This window comes from Podarcis erhardii (assembly GCF_964252035.2).
Source record: "Podarcis erhardii genome assembly, chromosome: W".
NCBI classification, from domain to species: domain Eukaryota; kingdom Metazoa; phylum Chordata; class Lepidosauria; order Squamata; family Lacertidae; genus Podarcis; species Podarcis erhardii.
The window spans coordinates 998877-1024597 of record NC_138506.1 but is presented as its reverse complement, the minus strand read 5'-3'; the positions used below and the strand labels follow the sequence as shown (position 1 = coordinate 1024597).

At 40.4% G+C, this 25721-nt stretch overlaps 1 protein-coding gene across 4 annotated transcripts in view; it reads right to left on the bottom strand.

Moving 5' to 3' along the window:
• Nucleotides 1-25721, bottom strand: part of LOC309333198 (putative helicase senataxin) — a 308026-nt gene that overhangs the window by 153514 nt on the left and 128791 nt on the right. For all 4 annotated transcript variants that reach the window (XM_081846593.1, XM_081846594.1, XM_081846596.1 and 1 more), the window contains one exon: nucleotides 5-95. In XM_081846593.1, coding sequence (XP_081702719.1) covers nucleotides 5-95 — 91 coding nt within the window. The remainder of the gene's footprint in view (nucleotides 1-4; nucleotides 96-25721) is intronic.

Here is a 25721-nt window from a genome sequence, read left to right as displayed (position 1 = left end):
TTACCTTGTGGGGCTTTTCAATGTGGTAGTCATACGCCAGTTGGCTGCAAGTGACAAATTCATCTCCATAGTCCGACATGGGCTCAGATTTAGTCCTTCAAAAATATTAAGAAAGCCAAGGGTTTTGTCAGGAGCCAGTCATGTGAAGGTCAGCAATAAAAAAACACTGGTGTCAGTGAAGTTAACTCTTTAAGGGATGGCATCCAATTTCGTTGCACTTGTGCAATGTTGCACTTGTGTAATGACAATAAAGAATCTATCTATCTATCTATCTATCTATCTATCTATCTATCTATTCAAAGAAACAAAAACAGTGCAGGCCTAGTGATCCCAGCAACTCTTCCCAGTAGGTCTTGGCCCAATGCAGAAGTTGCAAGGACTGAAGGTCCCTGCCCTCCCACAGCTGCCTATGGTCTCTCCTCTCCAGGGGTTTTTCCAAGCAGTCGGAGACTACGTCTGCACGCAACCAATCTCTCCTTTGCTCTTTTCATTTCTCTGCATGTTCTGGGAGGCCGGGGGGAGCGGAGCTGGTCATAGAAGGGAGACACTCCTTAGTCCTTCAGCAGCCTGCCTCTTCTTGGTCTACTGGCCCCCTTCCTCTCAATAATTCAATCAGCCCTTCGGCACAGGAAAGGAGAGGGTTAAAGCGCAGGGATCAGAGACGTCCCATGAACATTCCAGCCGCCTCTTCTGTTGGAGGAGAAGCAGGACAAGACCACTCCCCGAATCTGAACCAGACGATTCGGATGCATGATTGTACTGTGCTGCTTTTACATATGCAAAATAAAGAACTGTAAATACCTCTCTGAGTGAGCAGAGGGTGCTTATTGCGAATAGCATACACAAACCATCACATGTAAGCATATAATCACTGTGACAATGGATAAAAGAATGCTAGGCATAACAGAACTTGCATTTAACCTTAGGTCAATAGGACTGATGTATTAATCACAGATAATGGAAAGCAGATGTTGATAGACAAATGATAAACAGAGTGATTAACCAAAAGACATTGATAAATGATTAATGAAGACATTGTTAAAAGGAGGAGTTTGGGGTGGGCTCTCTCACTGGTCTAGAACAGGTTTTCAACCTTTTTGAGTCCATGGATCCCTTGACCAACTACATTCTTTCTGTGGCACCCCTGTGGGGCTCAGGAGCCCAGTTACATTTCCCCTTACCTGCAGAACTGGCAGCCTCTCACCCTTTTTCAAACACCCTCCCTCATGGAGTGTTCCCTCAGCCTCCTTTCCTCTTCCCTCTCATTGGGAGTCCTCCAGGTAGCTGCTGCAGTCCCTGGTCTGAGCTGTGCCCCCTGCCCCAAAGAGAAGTGTCTCCTCACACTGTCCATTCCCAACAGCAAGAGCTGGTGGACTGACTGGCTGGGCCCCTTGAGTCTGCTTGCTTACTCCGAGGCTGCCTCAGCTCCTGGCAACCAGCACCCCCTGACCAGCCCCAAAGGCACCACTCGCCTGGGGAGCTTGTAGCCAGGGCTGCTGCAACAAACAGCTGTGCAAGCCTATGGGAGGCAGAGATGCGAGGGAGTGAAGGAAAGAGGGACAGAGGCCCATGTTGCTCGCTGCACCCCTGACCATCATCCAAGGCACCCCAGGGTGTCACGACACACAGTTTTTGAAACCACTGGTAGAGATTGATGTCAGTGGGTTGCAATAGTTGTGGGAAAGTTTTCTATAATCCTGTGATTGGTGAAGTAGAAATCACATGTTAGTTTAGAAGTATATAAGAGATTATGTTTGAGAGCACCAAAACACAGGAATTTTTTAGGAGACTGACCCTATGATGTTGTTGTTGGCATCAGTCTGTCTTGAACAGTGCTTTTTTTCTAGAAAAAGAGGTGCAGGAACTCCCACTTTTTTTGATGGACAAGGGTCAGATGGGGCTCATCAACCTGGGAAGGTAGCCCATCTAGAAGGAAAACTCTGATCCTAAACCTCTGCTGCCTTGCAGAACATCTTCAGGAGACGAAAAGGCCTACACAAGTCCAGAGTGGAGTTCTGTTTTAATTTTTTTTTAAAGCAACAACAATTTTTTATTAGTTTCCCCCAATTATACAAATACCAATTAATATCCAATTAATTCCAATTATTTCCAGATTTAGAAAATTTAATTAGTGCTTTCCCGTGCTCTGTGATCAATGTGTTTATCCAGTTCTTATATTACTGTGATTCGTGTTCTTATAACTTATATTAAAGATTTAAATAAGAGCTGCATTCTTCGTAATTTCTCTTCGTGTCATTATTTAACTTTTCATAGGCTTTCAAATGAGAAGCTCTAATTATTTTCTTTTTCACTACATGTGTCAGTCTAATTAGGTCCAGTTATGGATTCCTTGGCCTTTATCTGCTGTCCCATCCTTGAATTTCTTCCACGGTTGCTGTTGTCTCCCAGTGTAGCTGGGGTGGAGATGTATTCTCAGAGATTCTTGAAAGTTCTTATTAGCTCCTTCCCATGGTGCTCCCATCTTACTTGATGTTTCCAGACAACTGTTTCCAACAACCCACTTTTTCTCACTGCTCGGTCAACCCACTCTTTCTCACTGCCTGAGAAAGGGGGTCTTTTCCAGGGAGTCTTCTCTTCTCATGAGGTGGCCAAAGTATTGGAGCCTCAGCTTCAGAATCTGTCCTTCCAGTGAGCACTCAGGGCTGGAGAGGTTTGATCTTCTTGCAGTCCATGGGACTCTCAAGAGTCTCCTCCAGCACCAGAATTCAAAAGCATCAATTCTTCGGCGATCAGCCTTCTTTATGGTCCACCTCTCACTTCCATACATCACTACTGGGAAAACCATGGCTTTAACTATATGGACCTTTGTTGGCAAGGTGATGTCTCTGCTTTTTAAGATGCTGTCTAGGTTTGTCATTGCTTTTCTCCCAAGAAGCAGGCGTCTTTTAATTTTGTGGTTGCTGTCACCCTAGCTGCCTTTAAAAATGCTGTAATATTGTTCCTCCCATCTCAGCCTCTCTCTGAGGTCATGCCAAAGGTAATTCCATTGCCATCGGCACCTTCATTTGCCTGGGTCGACTGTAAATGCCATGTCACCTACTTATTTAGTGGGCAATGCTCCATAAAGGGCTCAGACTACAGTGCAAAAATTGACTATTCCAAATGTGGCAGAAGGAAGCAGTGAAGAAGAAAAAATAGCTGTTACATAGCCATTATTAGCAGTCTGTCCTGTTGCTCAGAACGCACAGGGACAGAGAGCCCATGAATCATTGCCCTTCGCAGTTTTTAACAAATTGAAGCGAAGTGTGACAGAAAATGGCTTGGATGGCATTCTTGATGGACTAAGAGCAGCCAGTACTTTAATTCCAAACCTTGAAGCCTCTGAAGTTTCAATGAAACAATTGGCTTATGAAAATGCTGATTGCAAGACTGCTCTTAAAGCGATGTACCAGAAGTCAGAAACAGAGATTGCTCAAATGCTTCTTGGGAGAAAAGCAATGACAAACCTAGACAGCATCTTAAAAAGCAGAGACATCACCTTGCCAACAAAGGTCCGTATAGTTAAAGCTATGGTTTTCCCAGTAGTGATGTATGGAAGTGAGAGCTGGACCATAAAGAAGGCTGATTGCCAAAGAATTGATGTTATTAAGTTATGGTGCTGTAGGAGACTCTTGAGAGTCCCATGGACTGCAAGAAGATCAAACCTATCCATTCTTCAGGAAATCAGCCCTGAGTGCTCACTGGAAGCACAGATCCTGAAGCTGAGACTCCAATACTTTGGCCACCTCATGAGAAGAGAAGACTCCGCAGACTTCCGGTCGGCGCCAGCGTTTAATGGCGGTCTTTGCCTCGAGCTCCGAGGCAGGACTGCTCCGTGAGTTCGGGTCTGACCCGCTACGGCGAGCGGGGGACCCCTAAAATCACAGGCGCTGAAGCCTGTGAACAAGGAGATTCGGTGGGCACCTTTGCGCCCCCCGGTATCGTGAAAGAGCCTTTTTAAAGGCTCCGGAGCGGCATCGGGGTGAGCGCGGTGCTGAGGATCGCTACCCAGCTTGCGGAGTGAAGCTGCGTCGCCATTGACAGAGAGCGCCGATTCCTTTCTGAAACTACCGATTGGCAACAACACCCGTGAGTAAGAAATGAAAAACTAAGGAAACGGGATTTTAAAAATTTTGAAGATTTGGCTGAAAACGGGAAAGGCAAAATTAAGGAAGTCAGCCTCCCGGAACTGCATGAGTGACGGAGCAATGAAAAGAATGAGCTGTACTTAAAAGGAAAGTTATCTTAAATTTTATTAGACCGGACATCGAAAGGGTCTCCCCCCCGTAGAGCAGGGGAAGGGGGGAGGAAAATTGAACTAATTTAACCTGCTAAAAGAAAGAAAGAGTTATGAACGGGGAAGTTTCCGCTGCCGACACCTCTGGCCAGACTGCCGGAGCAGCGATCGCCTAGAGAAGGAACTGTCAAACGAGCTGTCAAAAGATCACGGTTACAAAATAAGACCTATTTGAAACATAATAACGGGACTTTGGTGGATAAAAGTTTCAACACCATAAAGTGCTACAAAGTAGGGATTTTGGTTGGACTTTTGGTTGGACTTTTGGTTTTGGGACTTTCCGTTTCTTTGTCTATCTGTTACCTCTGTTTGGATACAATTTCTCCCTCTAGAGGGCTTCAGTTGCATTACGGTGGATTCAGCGGGATTTTCCACTTGCAACTTTCCTGTGTGAACGACCTTGAGTTATGAGCAACCTGCTGGATGAAATATCAACAAGAAGCAAAACAAAGCAGGCTCAAAAGCAAGCTCAAAAAAGAGGTTCCATATCAGGAGCAGCAGCTGCACAGGAGAAAACAACAGCAGCATCAATGGATTCTATGACACAGGCTCTACTCAGAATAAATCAATCTTTAGAAGTACTTACTAAGCAGTCTGCAGAGCTTACTAAACAGTCTACAGAGAACTCTAAGAAACTGACGGAGTTGACAACAAGATTGGACTTGAACACAACGACAATATCATCTAATACAGACTCTATTAATCGTTTAATTCAAGAGAGCACGGAAACAAGGAAAATAGCTGAGAGCGCTAGGAGCACTGCCGAGGAAACCAAGGGAAAATTTGCGCCCATTGCAAAGAAAGTACATGAACATGATGCAGCTCTGGCCCTTTTAGAATTGGAGAGAAAAAGTAAGAATCTGAAACTGAGACTGGTACCAGAAGAGGAAGAGGACAAGCTTGGGGAATTCCTTACAGATAAATTTCAAGACTTTTGGAATGATGAGCTAGAAGGAGAGGAAGATGAATTTGTAATAACTACAGCCTTTCGTTTTTTGTTTTTTTTTTTATAAAATTTTTATTGGTTTTACAGAATACAGAAATACAAAGAGAAACAAACAAAGACAGAAAAAGAAAAAAGTAGATGTTTCAAATTTCCATATTCCCTTTATCTGGACTTCCCCACATCTTCCAGACTCTGCATTATTTATAGTACAAACTTCAGCAATTTATTATCTTGTTTCATGCCTTATTGTATCTTTCAATTTATCATGTTTCCAAATTCAAAATATTGTATCCCAATTCTTATATATCCTATTTGAAACACAATAAACCTTATTTCATTGTTCCACCTTTAACTTTTTGTACCTTAGTTTTCATTTCATCTAATTACAATTGCTGGGGCTGGTGTTTCCTAAAAAGTGCATTTTCTTAACATTCATACAACTTACAATGTTTTTGCAAATAGTCCTTGAATTTTTTCCAGTCCTCTTTTATTACTTCTTCTCCCAAATCTCGGATTCTGCCAGTCATTTCAGCCAGTTCCATATAGTCCATCAACTGCGTCTGCCATTCCTCCAGTGTGGGTAAATCTTGTGTCTTCCAATACTTCGCAATGAGAATTCTTGCTGCTGTAGTAGCATACATAAAAAAAGTTCTGTCCTTCTTTAACACACTCTGGTCTACAATGCCCAGAAGGAAGGCCTCCGGTTTCTTAGGTAAGGTATATCTGAATACCTTTTTTAACTCATTATGAATCATCTCCCAGAAGGCCTTCACTTTCGGGCATGTCCACCAAAGGTGAAAGAATGTCCCTTCCGCCTCCTTACACTTCCAACATTTGTTGTCAGACAAGTGATATATCTTAGCAAGCTTGACTGGGGTCATGTACCACCGGTATATCATTTTCATAATATTTTCCTTCAGGGCAGTGCATGCCGTGAATTTCATTCCGGTGTTCCATAACCTTTCCCAGTCTTCAAACATAATGTTGTACCCAATATCCTGTGCCCATTTTATCATGGCGGATTTGACTGTCTCATCCTGAGTATTCCACTTGAGCAGCAAGTTATACATTCTCGAAAGTAGTTTATTTTTTGGCTCTAACAATTCTGTCTCTAGTTTCGATTTTTCCACCTGGAATCCCACCTTCTTGTCCACTTTAAAAACCTCCTGAATTTGTGCATAGTGCAACCAATCTCGCACCTTGTTTTTTAATTTTTCCAAGCTCTGCAACCTCCAATTGTCTCCAATTTTTTCAATTATTTCCCAATATTTAGGCCAATAGGCCTCCATATTAAGCCTCTTGCGTGCTTTGGCCTCCACCGGTGAAAGCCACCTCGGGGTCTTACTCTCCAGTAAGTCTTTATATTTTGTCCAGACCATCAAAATTGCTCTTCTGACAATATGGTTTTTAAACAGTTTGTGCACTTTAACCTTGTCATACCACAAATATGCATGCCACCCAAAAGCATTATCAAACCCTTCCAGATCTAGGACATCAGTGTTCTCCAATAAAATCCAATCTTTCAACCAGCAGAAGGCTGCAGATTCATAATATAACCTCAAGTCTGGCAGGGCAAATCCCCCTCTTTCTTTCACATCAGTTAGTATTTTAAACTTTATTCGGGGCTTTTTGCCCTGCCAAACAAACTTAGAAATATCCTTCTGCCACTTTCCAAAACATTCCACCTTGTCCACGATCTGAAGGGCCTGAAACAAAAATAACATTTTCGGCAATACATTCATCTTTATAGCTGCTATTCGACCCAACAAGGAAAGTTTCAATCTTGACCATATTTCCAAATCTCTTTTAATCTCTGACCAACATTTCTCATAGTTATCTTTAAACAAATTCAAATTTTTGGAGGTCAGATACACCCCTAGGTATTTTACTTTTTTAACCACATTTAATTCTGTTTCTTTCAGAAATTCATCTGTTTCTGTAATTGTCAAATTTTTTGCTAAAACCTTGGTTTTTTGCTTATTCAGCTTAAATCCCGCCACCTGACCAAAGTCAGAAATTAGTTCTAACACTCTTTTAGTACTAGAGACTGGCTCCTGTAATGTTAATACCAAGTCATCTGCAAATGCCTTCAATTTATATTGTTTCACTCCGACCTCAATTCCTTGTACAGACCTGTCCTTTCTAATCATATTCAATAGCACCTCCAGGACTGAAATAAACAATAGGGGGGATAGGGGGCACCCCTGCCGTGTTCCTTTTTCAATTTTAAACTCCTCTGTCACCACATTGTTTACTATCAATTTAGCTTTTTGTTCTGAATATATTGCTTCTATACCATTTTCAAACCCCCGTCCCACTCCCATCCCTTCCAAATTTTTCTTCATAAACATCCAAGAAATATTGTCAAAGGCTTTCTCCGCATCGATAAAAATTAACACCGCTCTAGTATTAAGATTGGTTTGTAAAAGCTCCAAAATGTCAATGATGTTTCTTGTATTGTCAAACAAATGCCTACCGGGGAGAAAGCCTGCCTGATCTTTATGGATGACTTCGTTAAGAACCTTTTTAAATCTACTTGCCAAAATGTCTGCAAAAATTTTGTAATCCACATTTAGGAGTGAGATGGGACGGTAGTTCTTAAGTTGGGTCTTTTCAGTTTCTAGTTTAGGTATCAATGTGATGAAAGCTTCTTTCCACGTTTCCGGTGCCTTCTTCCCCTCCATGATCTGATTACAGACCTCCATCAAGGGTTGCAACAAATAGTCCTTCAAAACCTTATAATATTTGGAGGTGAGTCCATCAGGGCCTGGAGATTTGCCTAATTGAAGGTTCTGAATGGCACTTTCAATTTCCTGCTGTGTAATTTTACCATTCAGGATTGTTCTCATTTCCTGGGGTATTTTTTGTAATCCATTGGTTTTAACGAATTGATCCACCTCAGATTCTTTCTGCGGCCCTTGTGTGTAAAGTTCTTTGAAGTATCTCTGAAAACACTTCCTAATTTCCTCGGGTTTCTGAACAATTCTCCCTTCAATCTCTAGATTTGTAACAGTATTTAGTTTTTGTCTCTTCTTTAACTGCCATGCTAGCAGTTTCCCACACTTATTTGCTGATTCAAAAGATCTTTGTTTCATTTGTTTAATTTTCCATTCCACCTCTTGGTTTATCAATTTTGAATATTGTGCTTGGAAAAATTTCACTTCTCTCAGCACTTCCTTCGACTTGGGCCTAGATCTTAATTTTTTCTCTCCTTCTCTTATTTTCTCCAATATCTTCTCTTTCTTTTCATTCCAGAGTCTTTTCTTGATCGTATTTTGTTGTATTAGAAACCCTCTCATTACTGCTTTACTTGCGTCCCAGACTGTTCTTTTTTCCACCGTAGTATTTAAATTTATCTCAAAGTAGTCCTTTAAAGCTTTTTGGGCCTTCTTTACAATCTCCTGATCTCTAAATAAAGTGTCATTCATTTTCCATCTGAAGGATCCGGTCGTGTTTAGTCTCAATTCCACTTTCAGAGCATTATGGTCGGAGCAGGTTCTTGGGCAGATTTCCACTTTTCTAGTTTTAGGTGCCAGTCCTTTAGTTGTCCATATTTGGTCGATTCTTGTCCATGACAGATGAGCTTCGGAAAAGAAAGTTCCTTCTTTTCCTAGGGGGTTCTTAACCCTCCATATGTCAATCAAGTCCCTATTGTCAGTCATTTCAAAAAAGTTTTAGGTAGTCTGCCATTTTTCGATATGTTTGCACTTTGCGACTTATCCATGTTTACAGACACAACTCCATTCATATCTCCCAGCATAATAATGTTGTTGTAATCTAAATAGTTCAGTAAAGTCTCATGCAGCTTCTTAAAAAATTCCGATTTTCCATCATTTGGTGCATAAATTCCTAATATTAAAAATTTTTCTCCTTGTGTTTGAACTTCAATCGCCAAAATTCTGCCTTGTTCATCTTTAAATAAAAATTTCGGTGACAGGCTCTCCTTTGCATATATCACTACTCCTCTTTTCTTAACTCTGTCCGAGGAAATAAATTCCTGGCCTAACCTTTTATTAATTAACACTTTCCTATGGAGCCTTGTCACATGGGTTTCTTGCAGACAAATGATATCCAATTGTTCTTTTTTCAAAATGTGAAATACTTTTCTTCTTTTTTCTGGAGAATTTCCGCCATTTATGTTCCAACTAAGAAGTTGCAGAGACATCCTGAGTCAATTTATAGATCCTACAATGGGGTGTCTTGCTTTTCCTCTGGTCCCGGTGGTGGTAGTATTGGTCCAGCTCCAGGCAATGCAGATTCTGGTGGTGGCGGTGGCCAAGAAGTTATTACTCCTTTCTGGAGGTCTTCCCCGTGATCGTGTAGGAACTTCTGCTGGTCCTCTGGTGTTTTAATCCTTACTTTCCTTCCTTTGTAGGTAAATGATAGTCCTTGCGGAAACTCCCACCTATATGGAATTGCGTTGTTTCTCAACAACTTTGTCAATTCTAAATATGAGGCTCTAAGGTCCAATAACAATTTAGGTATATCTCTGTAAATTTCAGCCCTTTTGCCTTGTATCTCCAAAGATTTTTTAAAGTGCAGGCCTAGTATCTTGTCTCTCTCTTCTCTTGATCTTAAAACAACCAAACAGTCTCTGGCCTTGTCCTTCTTTACCGATCTACCCAGTCTGAATGCCGTAACAATTTTAAAGTCTTTCTCTTCTTCTATTCCCCAGAATTTGGAAAATAAGAGTGTCAAAAATCCCTCCAAGTTGCCTTCCTCCGATTCTGGGATGGCTCTCAGCCTGAGGTTATTTTCTTTATTTCTCAATTCCACCATTGACAGGTAGGCTTGTTGTTCCCCTACCTGCTTTTGCAGAGGCCTAACTTCCCCCTTGATCTCATCAACCTTCTTGTTTGCTTGTTCGGCTTTTTGATAAGCTTCCTCAGCTAATTTATGATTTTCAGCTGTTGCTCCCTGTAGATTCTCAATTGCCTGAGTATTCTGGGAAACTTTTTCAGATAGCTTGCTAATGGAGGATGTTGCTTGATCAATTTTTATTGATTGACTGTCCACTTTTTGGTTTAAAATTGCTAGTTGCTCCAAAATTTGTTTCAGGACTGTATCAGATCCTCCTGCTGCCATTTCCTCTAGAACAGGTTGTTCAGCTTCTCCCTCCTGTGCTGTCAGCACATTTGGAGCAGAAGATCTGCGGTGATGAGTTAAGGTTGTTTGAACAAGTTGCACAGACTTCTTTTCTTTCTCTTTCTCTTTCTCCTTAGCTTTAGCTGCTCTTGTTTTCCCTGTGCCACTCATTCCCCACCTGCCTCTATTCAAGGTCAAATTATCCTTTATTCCATAAGAAGGCAAGTCCAGAGTACAGATAACTAACCACAAAAAGTCCAAACAAAATGCGTTTCCCAGGCCTCTATATCTCCACAATCCTCTAGGGGGAGTCTCTCCAAGTTAGAAGGAAGGGAAGAAGTTTTTCCGCCATTAAAGTTCCTATATTCCCTTTTTAAATCCTTATAGTTCCAGGGCAAAAGGAGAGTTCGCAAAGCCCTCTATTTCAAAAGCAGAAGCCACAAGGTAGCGAGAGTGGTATCCGCTACTATGTTTTAAATGTTAAAGTCTCAATACATGTAGCAATTTAAACTCTTGTAACAATAGTCCGCAGTTTGACAGCTCACTCGCACTGACAGCTCGCCGGCTTATTTGCTAAGAGGAAAGTTCCAATAATAAATCTCACAAATTTAGAAAGAGTCTCTCTTTTATCCTTTAAATAAGAAACTTTAACTTCTGTAAATGCACAATAGCTCCACTTTATCAATCTCTTTAAATGCCTCAGCGCTCTTCCGAGTCTTTGCTTTGATCTATTTAGCAGTGTCGGGAGACGGACTTCCTGTTACTCGCCTCCCGTTTTCAGTCCAAATTCAAAATTTTAAGTCCAAAATGTAGTACCCCTTACTCACGGGTATATTACTTGCCAATTTCGATGTTTCCAAGAAGAAAGGACAGCGCTCATCAGCAGCAGCCGCGCGGCTTTGCTTCCCGCAGAAAGAGCGATGAACTCACAGCGCCGCTCCCCCTTTCACGCTCCGGAGCCCCTTACGGGGTCCCTTTTACGTTTCCGGGGGGGCTTCTGGCGCCCGCCGAGTCCCACGGCCACGGGCTCACTCTGCCCGTGGTTTTTCTGGATGGGTCGCCGCTATGCCGCAGCGGACGACCCTTTTCTGCGGAGCCCCTCTTCAAAACCCGAAGAGGACCGCCATTGCTGTTTCGCGCCGCCTCCGGAAGTCCAGATAACTACAGCCTTTCGGATTGGCAGGAAGCAAGGCAAGAAACCAAGAGATTGCTTAATCACTTTGAGATCAAAGGAAGAAAGAGACAAAATATTGAATTTACATTTCCAGAAGGCTTTGGTCATTAAAAACTCCCAGATACAGATCTTCAAGGATATTCCTAAACACTTTTTGGAAGTCAGAACTCAATTTAAAGACTTAGTTGATTTACTTAAACAGAACAATATTCCATTTAGGTGGGAATTCCCACAAGGGTTGTCCTTTAACTTCAAAGGGAAGAAAATTAAAATAAAAACAAATCAGGATAAAGAACATTTTCTGGAAAGAAATTCAGAGGATCTTCAGAAAGGAACTGTGAGTGAGAGGGAAATACCGGACATTTCAAACCTATCATTTGGATTGAACCAAGCACCGACCGAGGAGGAGCAAGAACTTGGTGCAGTCGGTGGAAGAGGTACCCAGTAATAAAAATGTCTCTGCAACTCTTGAGCTGGAACTGTAATGGTCTAAACCATCCCCGAAAAAGGGGTCAAGTGTTTCATATATTAAAGAAAGAACATTTAGATATAATCTGTTTACAAGAAACCCACATTGCCAGGACACATAGAAAACTTCTAACAAACAAGAGATTAGGACTGGAATTTATCTCTTCAGATAGAGTTAAGAAAAGAGGAGTAGTGATTTATGTCAAGGAAAAATTGGAACCAAAAATGATCTGTAAGGATGAACAAGGAAGATACCTGGCAGTGGAAATTCAAATTCAAGGAGAAAAGATTTTGATTGTAGGAGTTTATGCACCTAATGAGGGGAAGGCCGAGTTCTTTAAGAAGTTGCATGAGACTTTAATGGACTTTTTGGACCTTAAAATTATAATGATTGGCGATATGAATGGAGTTGTCTCCACAAACATGGATAAGGCCCAAAGACAAGTAATATCTAAGGATGGAAGACTACCAAAGACTTTTTTTGAACTGACTGACACTATGGACTTGATTGCTATTTGGAGAACTAGGAACCCTCTGGAAAGGGAGGGGACTTTTTTCTCTGAAGCAAAAATGACATGGACTAGAATCGACCAAATATGGATTTCTAGCAATCTGGCATCAAGGGTTAAAAAAACAGAAATCTGCCCAAAAACCTGCTCCGACCATAATGCAGTAAAGATGGAAATGAGACTGACAACAGCTGGAACCTTTAGATGGAGAATGAATGACACCCTTTTTGGAGATGAAGCAATTTGCAAAAAGGCCCAAAAGACACTTAAAGACTACTTCGAGATAAATCTGAGATCAGATGTCGAAAAAAGAGTAATTTGGGACGCAAGCAAAGCCGTGATGCGTGGTTTCCTAATACAACAGAATTCTATAAAGAGGAAAAAACAGAATGAGAGGAAAGAGAAAATTTGGAACCTAATAAAAGAAGGGGAGAAGAAACTTAGATCTAAACCTAAGTCTCATGAGATTTTAAGAGAAATAAAGTTTCACCAAACACAATATATGGAACTGATGAATCAGGAAATAGAATGGAAAATAAAACAAATGAGGCAAAAGACCTTCGAGTCAGCAGATAAATGTGGGAAGCTACTGTCATGGCAATTGAAAAAGAGACAAAAGTTGAATACGGTGACATCACTCGAAGCAGATGGGAAGCTTATTAATAAACCAAATGAGATAAGCAATTGTTTTCAAAGTTTTTTCAAGAAACTGTACAAACAAGGGCCAAAGAATGAACAAGAGATAGAAGAATTTATTGAAAAATACGGCCTGCCAAAAATTTCGGAAAAAAACAAAAGGAGCTTGAATGAGAAAATTACAGATCAAGAAATAGAGGGTGCCATTCAGGATATCCAACTAGGAAAATCACCAGGACCAGATGGGTTGACCGCGAGATACTACAAAGCATTGAAGGAATGGTTAATACAACCATTGAAAGAAGTTTGTAACCAAATCTTGGAGGGGAAAAAGGCTCCCGAATCGTGGAAAGAAGCATTCATTTCACTTATACCGAAGTCAGAACTTGAAAAACATCAAGTCAGGAACTACCGCCCTATATCACTTTTGAATGTGGATTACAAAATTTTTGCAGACATTTTAGCAAAAAGATTTTAAAAAGTTTTGTTAGAGGAGATTCATAAGGACCAAACAGGCTTTCTACCAGGCAGACAAATGTCAGATAATGTGAGGAACATTATAGACATTTTGGAACTCTTGGAAACTGACATAAATAGAAAAGCTGTGTTGAATTTTGGGGATGCAGAGAAAGCCTTTGACAACACTTGTTGGAGTTTTATGAAGAGGAATCTTCAAGGGATGGGGGTAGGCCAAAATTTTGAAAACGGTATAGGTGCAATATATTCTGAGCAAAAGGCTAAACTAATTGTGAATGGTATGGTCATGGACGAGATCCCAATTGAGAAAGGGACACGACAGGGATGCCCAATATCCCCTCTATTGTTTATATCGGTACTGGAGGTCTTGCTGAATATGATTAGAAGGGACCAGCTGGTTAAAGGAATACAGGTCGGAACTAAACATTATAAGTTAAGAGCATTTGCAGATGACCTAGTTTTGACATTGCAACAGCCAGAAGTCAGTACAAAAAGAGTTCTGGAATTAATTGAAATATTTGGTCAAGTAGCAGGTTTTAAATTAAATAAACAGAAGACAAAGGTGTTGGGAAAAAATCTAACGATGGGGGGGAAAAGATAGTTTCCAAAGGGAAACCGGTTTGGAAATTGCAAAAAGAGTGAAATATCTGGGGGTGAATTTAACATCTAAGAATGTGAACCTATTTAAAGATAATTATGAGAAATGTTGGTTGGAAGTGAAGAAAGATCTTGATATATGGTCTAGGCTGAGACTTTCCTTGTTAGGCCGAATTGCTGTTATCAAGATGAATGTATTGCCGAGATTGTTATTTTTGTTCCAAACATTGCAAATTTTAGATAAGATGGACTGTTTCAAGAAGTGGCAGAAAGATATGTCTAAATTTGTCTGGCAGGGCAAAAAGCCCAGAATAAAATTTAAGATTTTGACTGATGCAAAGGATAGAGGGGGTTTCGCCCTGCCGGACTTAAGACTTTATTATGAAGCAGCAGCTTTTTGCTGGCTGAAACAATGGCTACTTCTTGAGAATACAGATATCTTGGATCTGGAAGGTTACGATAATAACTTTGGTTGGCATGCATACTTATGGTACGACAAGGTAAAGGTTCATAGAAACTTTAAAAACCATATTGTCAGGAAAGCACTGTATAATGTATGGAATCGATATAAAGATTTGTTGGAGAGTAAAACCCCCAGGTGGTTGTCACCAATGGAAGCTAAGGCGGTAAAAAGACTGAACATGGATTCAGACTGGCCAAAATATTGTGAAATTATAGAATATGATGGTGAAAAGTTGAAACTACAGAGTTTTGAGAAATTAAAACCTAAAGTCCGAGACTGGTTACATTATTACCAGATTAATGAGACCTTTAAGCAGGACAGGAAACTAGGATTCCAGAAGGAGAGGTCAAAGCTAGAAACAGAATTGTTAGAACCCAATACTAAGAATCTGTCTAGAATGTACAATCTGCTGCTAAAATGGAACACACAGGATGAAACGGTCAAATCAGCTATGATTAAGTGGGCACAAGACATTGGTCATGATATTATGTTTGCTGACTGGGAGCAGTTATGGACCACAGGTATTAAATTCATGGCATGTAGTGCCTTAAAAGAGAATATAATGAAAATGATCTATAGGTGGTACATGACCCCAGTCAAGCTTGCAAAGATATATCATTTGCCCAATAACAACTGTTGGAAGTGTAATGAATGCGAAGGAACTTTTTATCATCTTTGGTGGACCTGCCCGAAGATTAAGGCCTACTGGGAAATGATCTATAATGAAATTAAGAAAATCCTTAAGTGGACATTTGCAAAGAAACCGGAGGCTTTTCTCTTGGGCATGGTAGGCCAAATGATTCCAAAGAAAGATAGAACATTTTTTATGTACGCAACAACAGCAGCAAGAATTCTTTTGGCAAAGTATTGGAAGACTAAAGAACTACCTACTCTGGAAGAATGGCAGACCAAGGTGACTGAATTTATGGGACTGGCAGAGATGACCGGCAGAATTCGTGACCAGAGGAGAGAGACAGTGGAAGAGGACTGGAAAAAATTTAAAATTTATCTTAAAAATTGTTGTAAAATTTCGGAATGTTAAGATGTCAAGGGATTTGATATAAAGAATTACAGCTGTAAAAATTTAAGCTTAAGAAAATTTTAAAGAGAATTAAATATAAAAATGGATGAAGGATTGCTAAAAAATTTTAAAACAAGGATGCAGTGAAGGGGAGGTATGGGGAAGTCGTGTTATGTTTGTTTGTATTTTGTTTATGTTGTAAAATTAATAAAAATTATTTTTTTTAAAAAAAAAAGAGAAGAGAAGACTCCCTGGAAAAGACCCTGATGTTGGGAAAGATGGAGGACACAAGGAGAAGGGGACGACAGAGGACGAGATGGTTGGACAGTGTTCTCGAAGCTACTAACATGAGTTTGACCAAACTGTGGGAGGCAGTGGAAGACAGGAGTGCCTGGCGTGCTCTGGTCCATGGGGTCACGAAGAGTCGGACACGACTAAACGACAAAACAACAACAACAATGTTGGTCTACTGCAGTGATTTCAAACAGTGTGCTGTGACACCCTGGGGTGCCTTAGATGATGGTCGGGGTGCAGAGAGCAACATGGGCCTCTATCCCTCTTTCCTTCACTCCCTCGCATCTCTGCCTCCCATAGGCTTGCAGAGCTGTTTGTTGCAGCAGCCCTGGCTACAAGCTCCCCAGGCAAATGGTGCCTCTGGAGCTAGCCGGGGGTTACTTCCCAGGCCTCTGTGGGGCAGTGTGAGAAGGCATCTCTCTTTGGGGCAGGGGGGCAGCTCAAAGACCGGGGCGGCAGCAGCAGCTGCCTGGAGAACTCCCAAGGAGAGGGGAAAGGAGGCTGAGGGAACACTCCACAAGGGAGGGTGTTTGAAAAAGGGTGAGAGGCTGCCGGCTCTGCAGACAAGGGGTGACATAGCTGAGGACTTCTGGTCTTGGGAAGGAGGCGTGAGCAGGCACGCTGAGAAGCTCCGCAGCGTGAATGCAAGGAGAAGCATAAATTAAAGGTGATTAAAACCTATTTAAGGATTTATGGACTGGAGGAAGGTTGTGGAGGGAACTTAAGAACAATTATGTCTGAGCTTATCAGCATTTTAGCAGCTGGGGAATATCAAACGTCAAAAAGACGCAGAGGGCTTGCTGAGGGCTAGAAGAGCATGTCAAAAAAATAATACAGTCTCAAAACAAACGAAGCGAGACGCATCAGCTCTAACTCCCCCAAAAGCCACAGAAAGAAAGAAAAGCCTCTCTCTGAGCAACGGAAATGCAGGAAGGCCAAATAATGTCAGAGTCACATGAGATGATTCACTTATTACGGTCTATTAAAGAAGACATTGGGGAGCTTAAGACAGAAATGTCAGCGATTAAACAGGATACATCACAAATGAGAATAAATCTACAAGTTTTAACATCTCATATGAACACACTTGAACAGCGTGTTAATGTCTTGGAGAAAATATCATGTGCAACACAAAGCCTGATGGACAAATGCTTACTCCAGTTGGAATCTGATATCGAAGGAAAAACCTTAAAATGTTAGGTCTTAAAAACCTTCCTCCTGAAGGAATTCAGGTAATTGAATATATAGAGAGCTGTTTAATGGAAATGCTGGAGCTACAGCTGGATTTAAAGGTGGAGATAAATGGTGTTAAAAGTTTTCCACTGAAAACCAAGAAAGCAAGAGGGGAAACATATATAACAATAATTCAATTTGCGTGCACAAGGGTGCGAGATTATATCCTTAAAACTTTCCGGGAAAAGTCGAATGCTAAACCCCTTGAATGGAGGGGAAATATAATTTCTATTTTCCCGGACTATGCTCCAATGGTGGCAGAAAAGAGACGATTATTTGCTCCTGCTCACAAGCTAGGAAGGGAATTAAAAATACAACACTTTACAATATTCCCAGCTACTTTCTGCTTAAAGATAAATGATGAACTGTGCCGTTTTCAAAACCATGATAATGCGATATCCTACCTCCAAGCAATAAATTGTGGATAAAGAGCCATGGTGAAGGGTAGGGGGGCTTTTCCTTTTTCTCCTACTCTAATTGAAAATGGTGTGGGGTAATGCCCTCCATTTTGAAGCTCTTCTTTGACCTGACCTTTCTGCTTGAAGAACCTCCAACTCATGTTGACTCACCATCTGAACAAAGTATCTTTGGCATAGAGCCATGAAACTCTAGATATATTAGTAATTTAATAATGGTGGGATTCTATATACCCTCGGGTTAATAGTCAACTGGTTTTATACCACTATTAAAGTTGAAATGCCGTGGAAATATTGATTTGTCATTCAATCAGTCTCAAACCATGTAATTATATGTTGTTTACTTATGTATATACCGTATTTTTCGCTCCATAGGGCGCACCGGACCATAGGGCGCACCTAGTTTGGGGAGGAGGAAAACAAGAAAAAATTATTCTGAATCCCAGAAGCCAGAACAGCAAGAGGGATCTGGCTTCTGGGATAACCGCGCCAAGCCTCTTCAGGGCAGCGGGATGAAGGCTTCCCCTGCCCGAAGAGGCTGTGCAGGGCTAAGACAGAAGCCAGGACAGGCGCGTCGCTGAAGGGGCACTGCCCCTTCAGCGAAGCTGGAGAAGGAACAGAAGGAGTCCCTTCTCTTCCTCCTCCGGCTTCGCATGACAGCCGCGTCGCTCAAGGGGCGCTGCGCAGAGAGGGAGAAGGCGCAGCGCCCCTTCAGCGAAGCTGGAGAAGGAACAGAAGGAAACCCTTCTGTTCCTCCTCCGGCTTCCAGGTCAGGTGCGTCGCCACGAAGCCAAGGAGCCTGCATTCGCTCCATAGGACGCACACACATTTCCCCTTCATCTTTGGAGGGGAAAATGTGCGTCCTATAGAGCGAAAAATACGGTAAGTTGATAATCAAAAGGGGGAAATGAAGCAAATCGACAATTCCTTTAAATCCTTATGTGCTAAGTCAAAAGCTCCCAACCATTATATTGGTGAAATTAGGAGCTCGAAGGGGTGAATGTTTGCGTCTTCTACAGAGCGGAAGTCATGCATTTTTTCTTTTGTTATCTATTTGTGTTTTATTGTTAAGTGTACTAAGTGTGAGGAGAACCTGAGCTTACAGGGTTAAACAGCTCAGTTCGTATGTCCTGCCTTCTGAGGGGGCGGAGAGATCCTACGTCACACATCCGGGATCTGTTTCTTTTTTCTGTTATTCTGGTGTCGTTTTTGTACGGAACAGAGATGTACTTTTTACCAGACACTGGCTGATGATTTATACTGCTGTAAATAAGCGCTTCCAGATTAGAGAAGCTGACTGGACTTTTGATTTATGCACACTAAAGGCAAGCACAGAGGGCAGAAGGCTAAAAGGCTAAATACGCTGTGTTTACTCTGCTGTGCTCAGAGGTCCGGGGAAAGCAGATATGAACCACGGAAGCCTGCAGGACCTTTACCCTGAGCAATATTTCACACTAAGTAGTTTTCTTTTTCCTTTTTTATCTTTAGTACTGTTACTATTATTATAAATTGTTGGTCATTTGTATATATTTGTGCCTACCTTTTCAGAACTCTTCCTATTTGTAGCTAGAGCTATTTCCTAGTTTCCTCTCTTTTCTCTCTCTATCCCTCTTTGAATATTTTCAAATACTAATTATTTGATTGGAAATACTTAAAATTTAATTACAGGGTGTATTAACTTGATCGGGTAGTATCTGCTCTCTATATATTTAGATATGTAAGAAAGTGAATTAACTTTGTTTCACAATCCATATGTTAAATACAAGCACGGTTAATAGATGTCTCTAATTAGAGCGATAATAATTTGCAATATATTTGGTTCATACTAAGCCTTCCCAAGACTTTGCCAAAGATAAAAATAGAGGACAAGAGACCCTATAGATAAAAGCTGCAATTTATAATATGAGAATTATAGGTATGGATGCCAAGGGATTAAAGGAAAAAACAGATCCTAACACAGTGGTGCCTCACAAGACGAAAAGAATCCGTTCCGCAAGTCTCTTCGTCTTGCGATTTTTTCGTCTTGCGAAGCAACCCTATTAGCGGCTTAGCGCTATTAGCGGCTTAGCGGCTATTAGCGGCTTAGCGGCTAAGCAGCTATTAGCGGCTTAGAAAAAGGGGGGGAGTGAAAAAAATCGCAAGACTCGCAAGACGCTTTCGTCTTGCGAAGCAAGCCCATAGAGAAATTTGTCTTGCGAAGCGCCTCGAAAAATGGAAAACCCTTTCGTTTAGCGGGTTTTTCGTCTTGCGAGGCATTCGTCTTGCGGGGCACCACTGCACTTAACTATTTTCAGTCATTAAAGGCTGATATAGGACTATTACAAGAAACACATTTGACAGAACAAGGGGCACAAACTTTGAAAAGTCAATGGGTAAAAGAAGTTTTTTCAACAAATCTAGATGAAAATGCAAAGGGAGTCACGATTCTATTTAGGAAAGGCTGGTCTTATGAAACGCAAGATATAATAAGAGAGGAAGATGGTCAGTGTTTAATAACTGTAATTAAAACAGAAGGGATAGAAATAGCAATAGTCGATGTCTATGCCCCTAATACCGATGACCATTAAGTTTATTCACAACTGTTTTAAGAGATTGAGCTCTTTATTGTATCAGTATCTGATAATTGGTGGAGACTTTAATGAAATTTTATTTTTTTTTTTTTTAATATTTTTATTAGTTTTACAGAATAATAAAGAACAAAGAATAAAATACAAAAGTTTCATAAATCATATTTCTTTTACAGAATCTTTTGGACTTCCCCACATCTTCCCGAATCTGCATTATTTATAATACCAACTTCAGCATTTTGTTATCTTATTTCGTCGCTTATTGTATCTTTCATTTTGTCATATTACCCATTTCAATATATTTGTAACCCAATATTCATAATACAAAGTCTTCAGCTATTTATTATCTTATTTCATTACTTATTGTATCTTTCAGTTCATTATTGTATCTTTCAATTCATTACTTATTGTATCTTTCAATTTCATGTTACCAAAGTCAAAGTTATTGTAACCATGATCTTATATATTGTGATTAAAACATAATGCAATAAAATTTTTTCTTAATTTCACCTCTCTTTTCTTGTGCCTTAATTTTCATTTCACCTAATTACCATTGCTGGGGCTAATATTTCCTAAAAAGTGCATTTTCTTAACATTCATACAGCTTATAATATTTTTGTAAATAGTCCTTAAATTTTTTCCAGTCCTCTTCCATTTTTTCTTCTCCCAAGTCTCGGATTCTGCCAGTCATTTCCGCCAGTTCCATATAGTCCATCAACTGCGTCTGCCATTCCTCCAGTGTGGGTAAATCTTGTGTCTTCCAACACTTTGCGATGAGAATTCTTGCTGCTGTTGTAGCATACATAAAAAAAGTTCTATCCTTCTTTAACACATTCTGATCTACAATGCCCAGAAGGAAGGCCTCCGGTTTCTTAGGCAAGGTATATCTAAATACCTTTTTTAACTCATTATAGATCATTTCCCAAAAGGCCTTCACTTTCGGACATGTCCACCAGAGATGAAAGAACGTCCCTTCCGCCTCTTTACACTTCCAGCATTTATTATCAGACAGGTGATATATCTTAGCCAGCTTGACTGGAGTCATGTACCACCGGTATATCATTTTCATAATATTTTCTTTCAGGGCACTACATGCCGTGAATTTCAATCCGGTGGTCCATAACCTTTCCCAGTCCTCAAACATAATGTTATGTCCAATATCCTGTGCCCACTTTATCATGGCGGATTTGACTGTCTCATCCTGTGTATTCCATTTAAGCAGCAAGTTATACATTCTTGATAGTAATTTGTCTTTAGGTTCTAACAATTCTGTCTCTAATTTCGATTTTTCCACCTGAAACCCAACCTTTTTATCTGTTTTGAAAACTTCCCGAATTTGAGCATAATGCAACCAATCTCGCACCTTGCTTTTTACATTTTCAAAACTCTGCAGCTTCCAATTGTCACCATCTTTTTCAATTAATTCCCAATATTTTGGCCAGTAGGCCTCCATGTTAAGTCTCTTACGTGCCTTGGCCTCTGCCGGTGAAAGCCACCTTGGTGTTTTGCTCTCCAATAAGTCTTTATATTTTGTCCAGACCATAAAAATTGCTCTTCTAACAATATGATTTTTGAACATTTTATGAACTTTAACCTTGTCGTACCACAAATACGCATGCCACCCAAAAGCGTTATCAAACCCTTCCAGATCTAGGACATCAGTGTTCTCTAACAAAAGCCAATCTTTCATCCAGCAGAAGGCTGTAGATTCATAATATAACCTCAAGTCTGGCAGGGCAAATCCCCCCCTTTCTTTCGCATCTGTTAGTATTTTAAACTTAATTCGGGGCTTTTTGCCCTGCCAAACGAACTTAGAGATATCCTTCTGCCACTTTCCAAAACATACCACTTTGTCCACAATCTGCAGGGTCTGAAACAAGAATAACATTTTCGGCAAAACATTCATCTTTATAGCTGCTATTCGGCCTAACAAGGAAAGTTTTAGTCTTGTCCAAGTTTCCAAATCCCTTTTGATTTCTGACCAACATTTCTCATAGTTGTCCTTAAACAAATTCAAGTTTTTAGAAGTCAGGTACACCCCTAGGTATTTTACCTTTTTAACCACATTTAATCCTGTCTCTTTCAAAAACTCATCTGCTTCTGTAGACGTTAGGTTCTTTGCTAAGACCTTAGTCTTTTGCTTGTTCAACTTAAATCCCGCCACCCGACCATAATCGGAAATTAAATCCAAAACTCTTTTTGTGCTAGAAACTGGCTCCTGTAATGTTAATACCAAATCATCTGCAAACGCTTTCAGTTTGTATTGTTTCACTCCAACCTCAATGCCCCGAACTGACCGGTCCCTTCTGATCATATTCAAAAGCACCTCCAGGACCGAGATAAACAATAATGGGGATAGAGGGCACCCTTGTCGTGTCCCTTTTTCAATATTGAATTCCTCCGTCACCACATTGTTTACTATCAATTTAGCTTTTTGATTTGAATATATTGCTTCTATACCATTTTCAAACCCCCGTCCCACTCCCATCCCTTCCAAATTTTTCTTCATGAACATCCAAGAAATATTGTCAAAGGCTTTCTCCGCATCAATAAAAATTAGAACCGCTCTAGTATTAATATTTGTTTGTAAGAGTTCCAAAATGTCAATAATGTTTCTCGTATTGTCAAACAAATGCCTACCCGGGAGAAAGCCTGCTTGATCTTTGTGAATCACCTCGTTCAGTACTTTTTAAAATCTATTTGCCAAAATATCTGCAAAAATTTTGTAATCCACATTTAGGAGTGAGATGGGACGGTAGTTCTTAAGTTGAGTCTTTTCAGTTTCTGTTTTAGGAATCAATGTGATGAAGGCTTCTTTCCACGTTTCTGGTGCCTTCTTACCCTCCATGATCTGGTTACATACCTCCATCATGGGTTGTATCAAATAGTCTTTCAAAACCTTATAATATTTGGAGGTAAGTCCGTCAGGGCCTGGAGATTTGCCTAATTGGAGGTTCTGTATGGCACTCTCGATTTCCTGCTGTGAAACTTTAACATTCAGGGTTGTTCTCATTTCCTGGGAAATTTTTTGTAATCCGTTAGTTTGGATAAATTGATCTATCTCAGATTCTTTCTGCGGCCCTTGTGCATAAAGATCTTTGAAATATCTCTGGAAACATTTCCTAATTTCTTCAGGCTTCTGAACCATTCTTCCTTCAATCTCTAGATTTGTAACTGTATTTAGTTTTTGTCTTTTTTTCAGCTGCCATGCTAGCAGTTTCCCACACTTGTTTGCTGACTCGAAAGATCTTTGTCTCATTTGTTTAATTTTCCACTCCACTTCTTGGTTTATCAATTTCATGTATTGGGCCTGGAAAAATTTCACTTCTCTCAGCACTTCCTTAGACTTGGGCCTGGATCTTAATTTCCTTTCACCCTCACTTATTCTCTCCAATATCTTCTGCTTCTTTTCATTCCAGAGTCTTTTCTTTACAGTGTTTTGTTGTATGAGAAACCCTCTCATCACCGCTTTACTTGCGTCCCAGATTGTTCTTTTTTCCACCGTAGTGTTTAAGTTTATCTCAAAATAATCTTTTAAAGTTTTTTGGGCCTTCTTCACAATCTCCTGATCTCTGAATAAAGTGTCATTCATTTTCCATCGGAAGGATCCGGTTATGTTTAGTCTCAATTCCATTTTCAAAGCATTATGGTCAGAGCAAGTTTTTGGGCAGATTTCCACTTTTCTAGTTTTAGGTGCCAGTCCTTTAGTTATCCATATTTGGTCGATTCGTGTCCATGACTGATGAGCTTCAGAGAAGAAAGTTCCTTCTTTTCCTAGGGGGTTCTTGACTCTCCATATATCAATCAAATCCATATTGTCTGTCATTTCAAAAAAAGTTTTAGGTAGTCTGCCTTCTTTTGTTATATTTGCACTCTGCGACTTATCCATATTTACAGAGACAACCCCATTCATATCTCCCAACATAATGATGTTGTTATAGTCTAGATAGTCCAGTAAAGTCTCATGCAGCTTCTTAAAGAATTCCGATTTTCCATCGTTTGGTGCATAGATTCCTAATATCAAAAATTTTTCTCCATGTGTATAAATTTCAATAGCCAAAATTCTGCCTTGTTCATCTTTAAATAGAAATTTCGGTGACAGGCTCTCCTTTGCATAAATCACTACTCCTCTTTTCTTAACTCTGTCCGAAGAAATAAATTCTTGGCCTAACCTTTTATTAATTAGCACTTTCCGATGAAGCCTTGTCACATGTGTTTCTTGCAGGCAAATAATGTCCAATTGTTCTTTCTTCAATATATGAAATACTTTCCTTCTTTTTTCTGGAGAATTTCCGCCATTTATATTCCAACTAAGAAGTTGCAGAGACATCCTGAATCAATTTATGGGCCTTACAATGGGGTGTCTAGATCACCCGTTCCCGGCGGTGGCAGTGATGGTCCAGCTCCAGGCTGTTTGGTTTCTGGTGGTGGGGGTGGCCAAGACGCAACTGCTCCTTTCTGGAGGTCTTCCCCGTTGTCGTAAAGAAACTTCTGCTGGTCCTCTGGTGTTCTGATTCTTATTTTCCTTCCTTTATAGCTGAATGATAGTCCTTGCGGGAACTCCCACCTATAAGGGATTGTGTTGTTTCTCAACAGCTTTGCCAATTCTAAATATGAGGCTCTAAGATCCAATAACAATTTGGGTATGTCTCTGTAAATTTCAGCCTTTTTACCTTCTATCTCTAGGGATTTTTTGAAATGTAGGCCTAGTATCTTGTCTCTTTCTTCTCTTGATCTCAAAATAACCAAACAGTCTCTGGACTTGTCTTTCTTCACCGATCTGCCCAATCTAAATGCAGTCACAATTTTAAAGTCTTTATCTTCTTCTATTCCCCAAAATTTGGAGAATAAAAGTGTCAAAAATCCCTCCAAATTACCTTCCTCCAATTCTGGGACAGCTCTCAACCTAAGGTTATTCTCCTTGTTTCTCAATTCCACCATCGACAGGTAGGCCTGTTGTTCCCCTACCTGTCTTTGCAGAGGCTTGATTTCACCTTTAATCTCATCAACTTTTTTGCTTGCTTGCTCCGCTTTTTGATAGGCTTCCACAGCTAATTTATGGTTTTCAGCTGTAGCTCCTTGTAGATTCTCAATTGCCTGTGTATTCTGAGAGACCTTTTCAGATAATGCACCAATAGTAGTTGTTGCTTGGTCTATTTTTAGTGATTGATTGTCCACTTTTTGATTTAAAATTGCTAATTGTTCTAAAATTTGTTTCAAAACTGTGTCAGATCCTCCTGTTGCCATGTCCTCTTCAGCAGGCTGTTCAGCCTCCACCTCCTGTGCTGTCAGGACGGTTGGAACAGATGATCTGCGATGATGAGCTAAAGTTGTTTGGACAAGTTGCACAGGCTTCCTTTCTTTTTCTTTCTCTTTTTCTCTTTCTTTAGCTTTGGCTGCTCTTGTTTTCCCTGTGCCACTCATTCCACACCTGCCTCTTGTTCAAGGTCAAATTTTCCTTTATTCCATGAGAAAGCAAGTCCAGAGTACAAACAATTAAACCACAGAAATTCCAAACAAAGTATGTTTCCCAGGCCT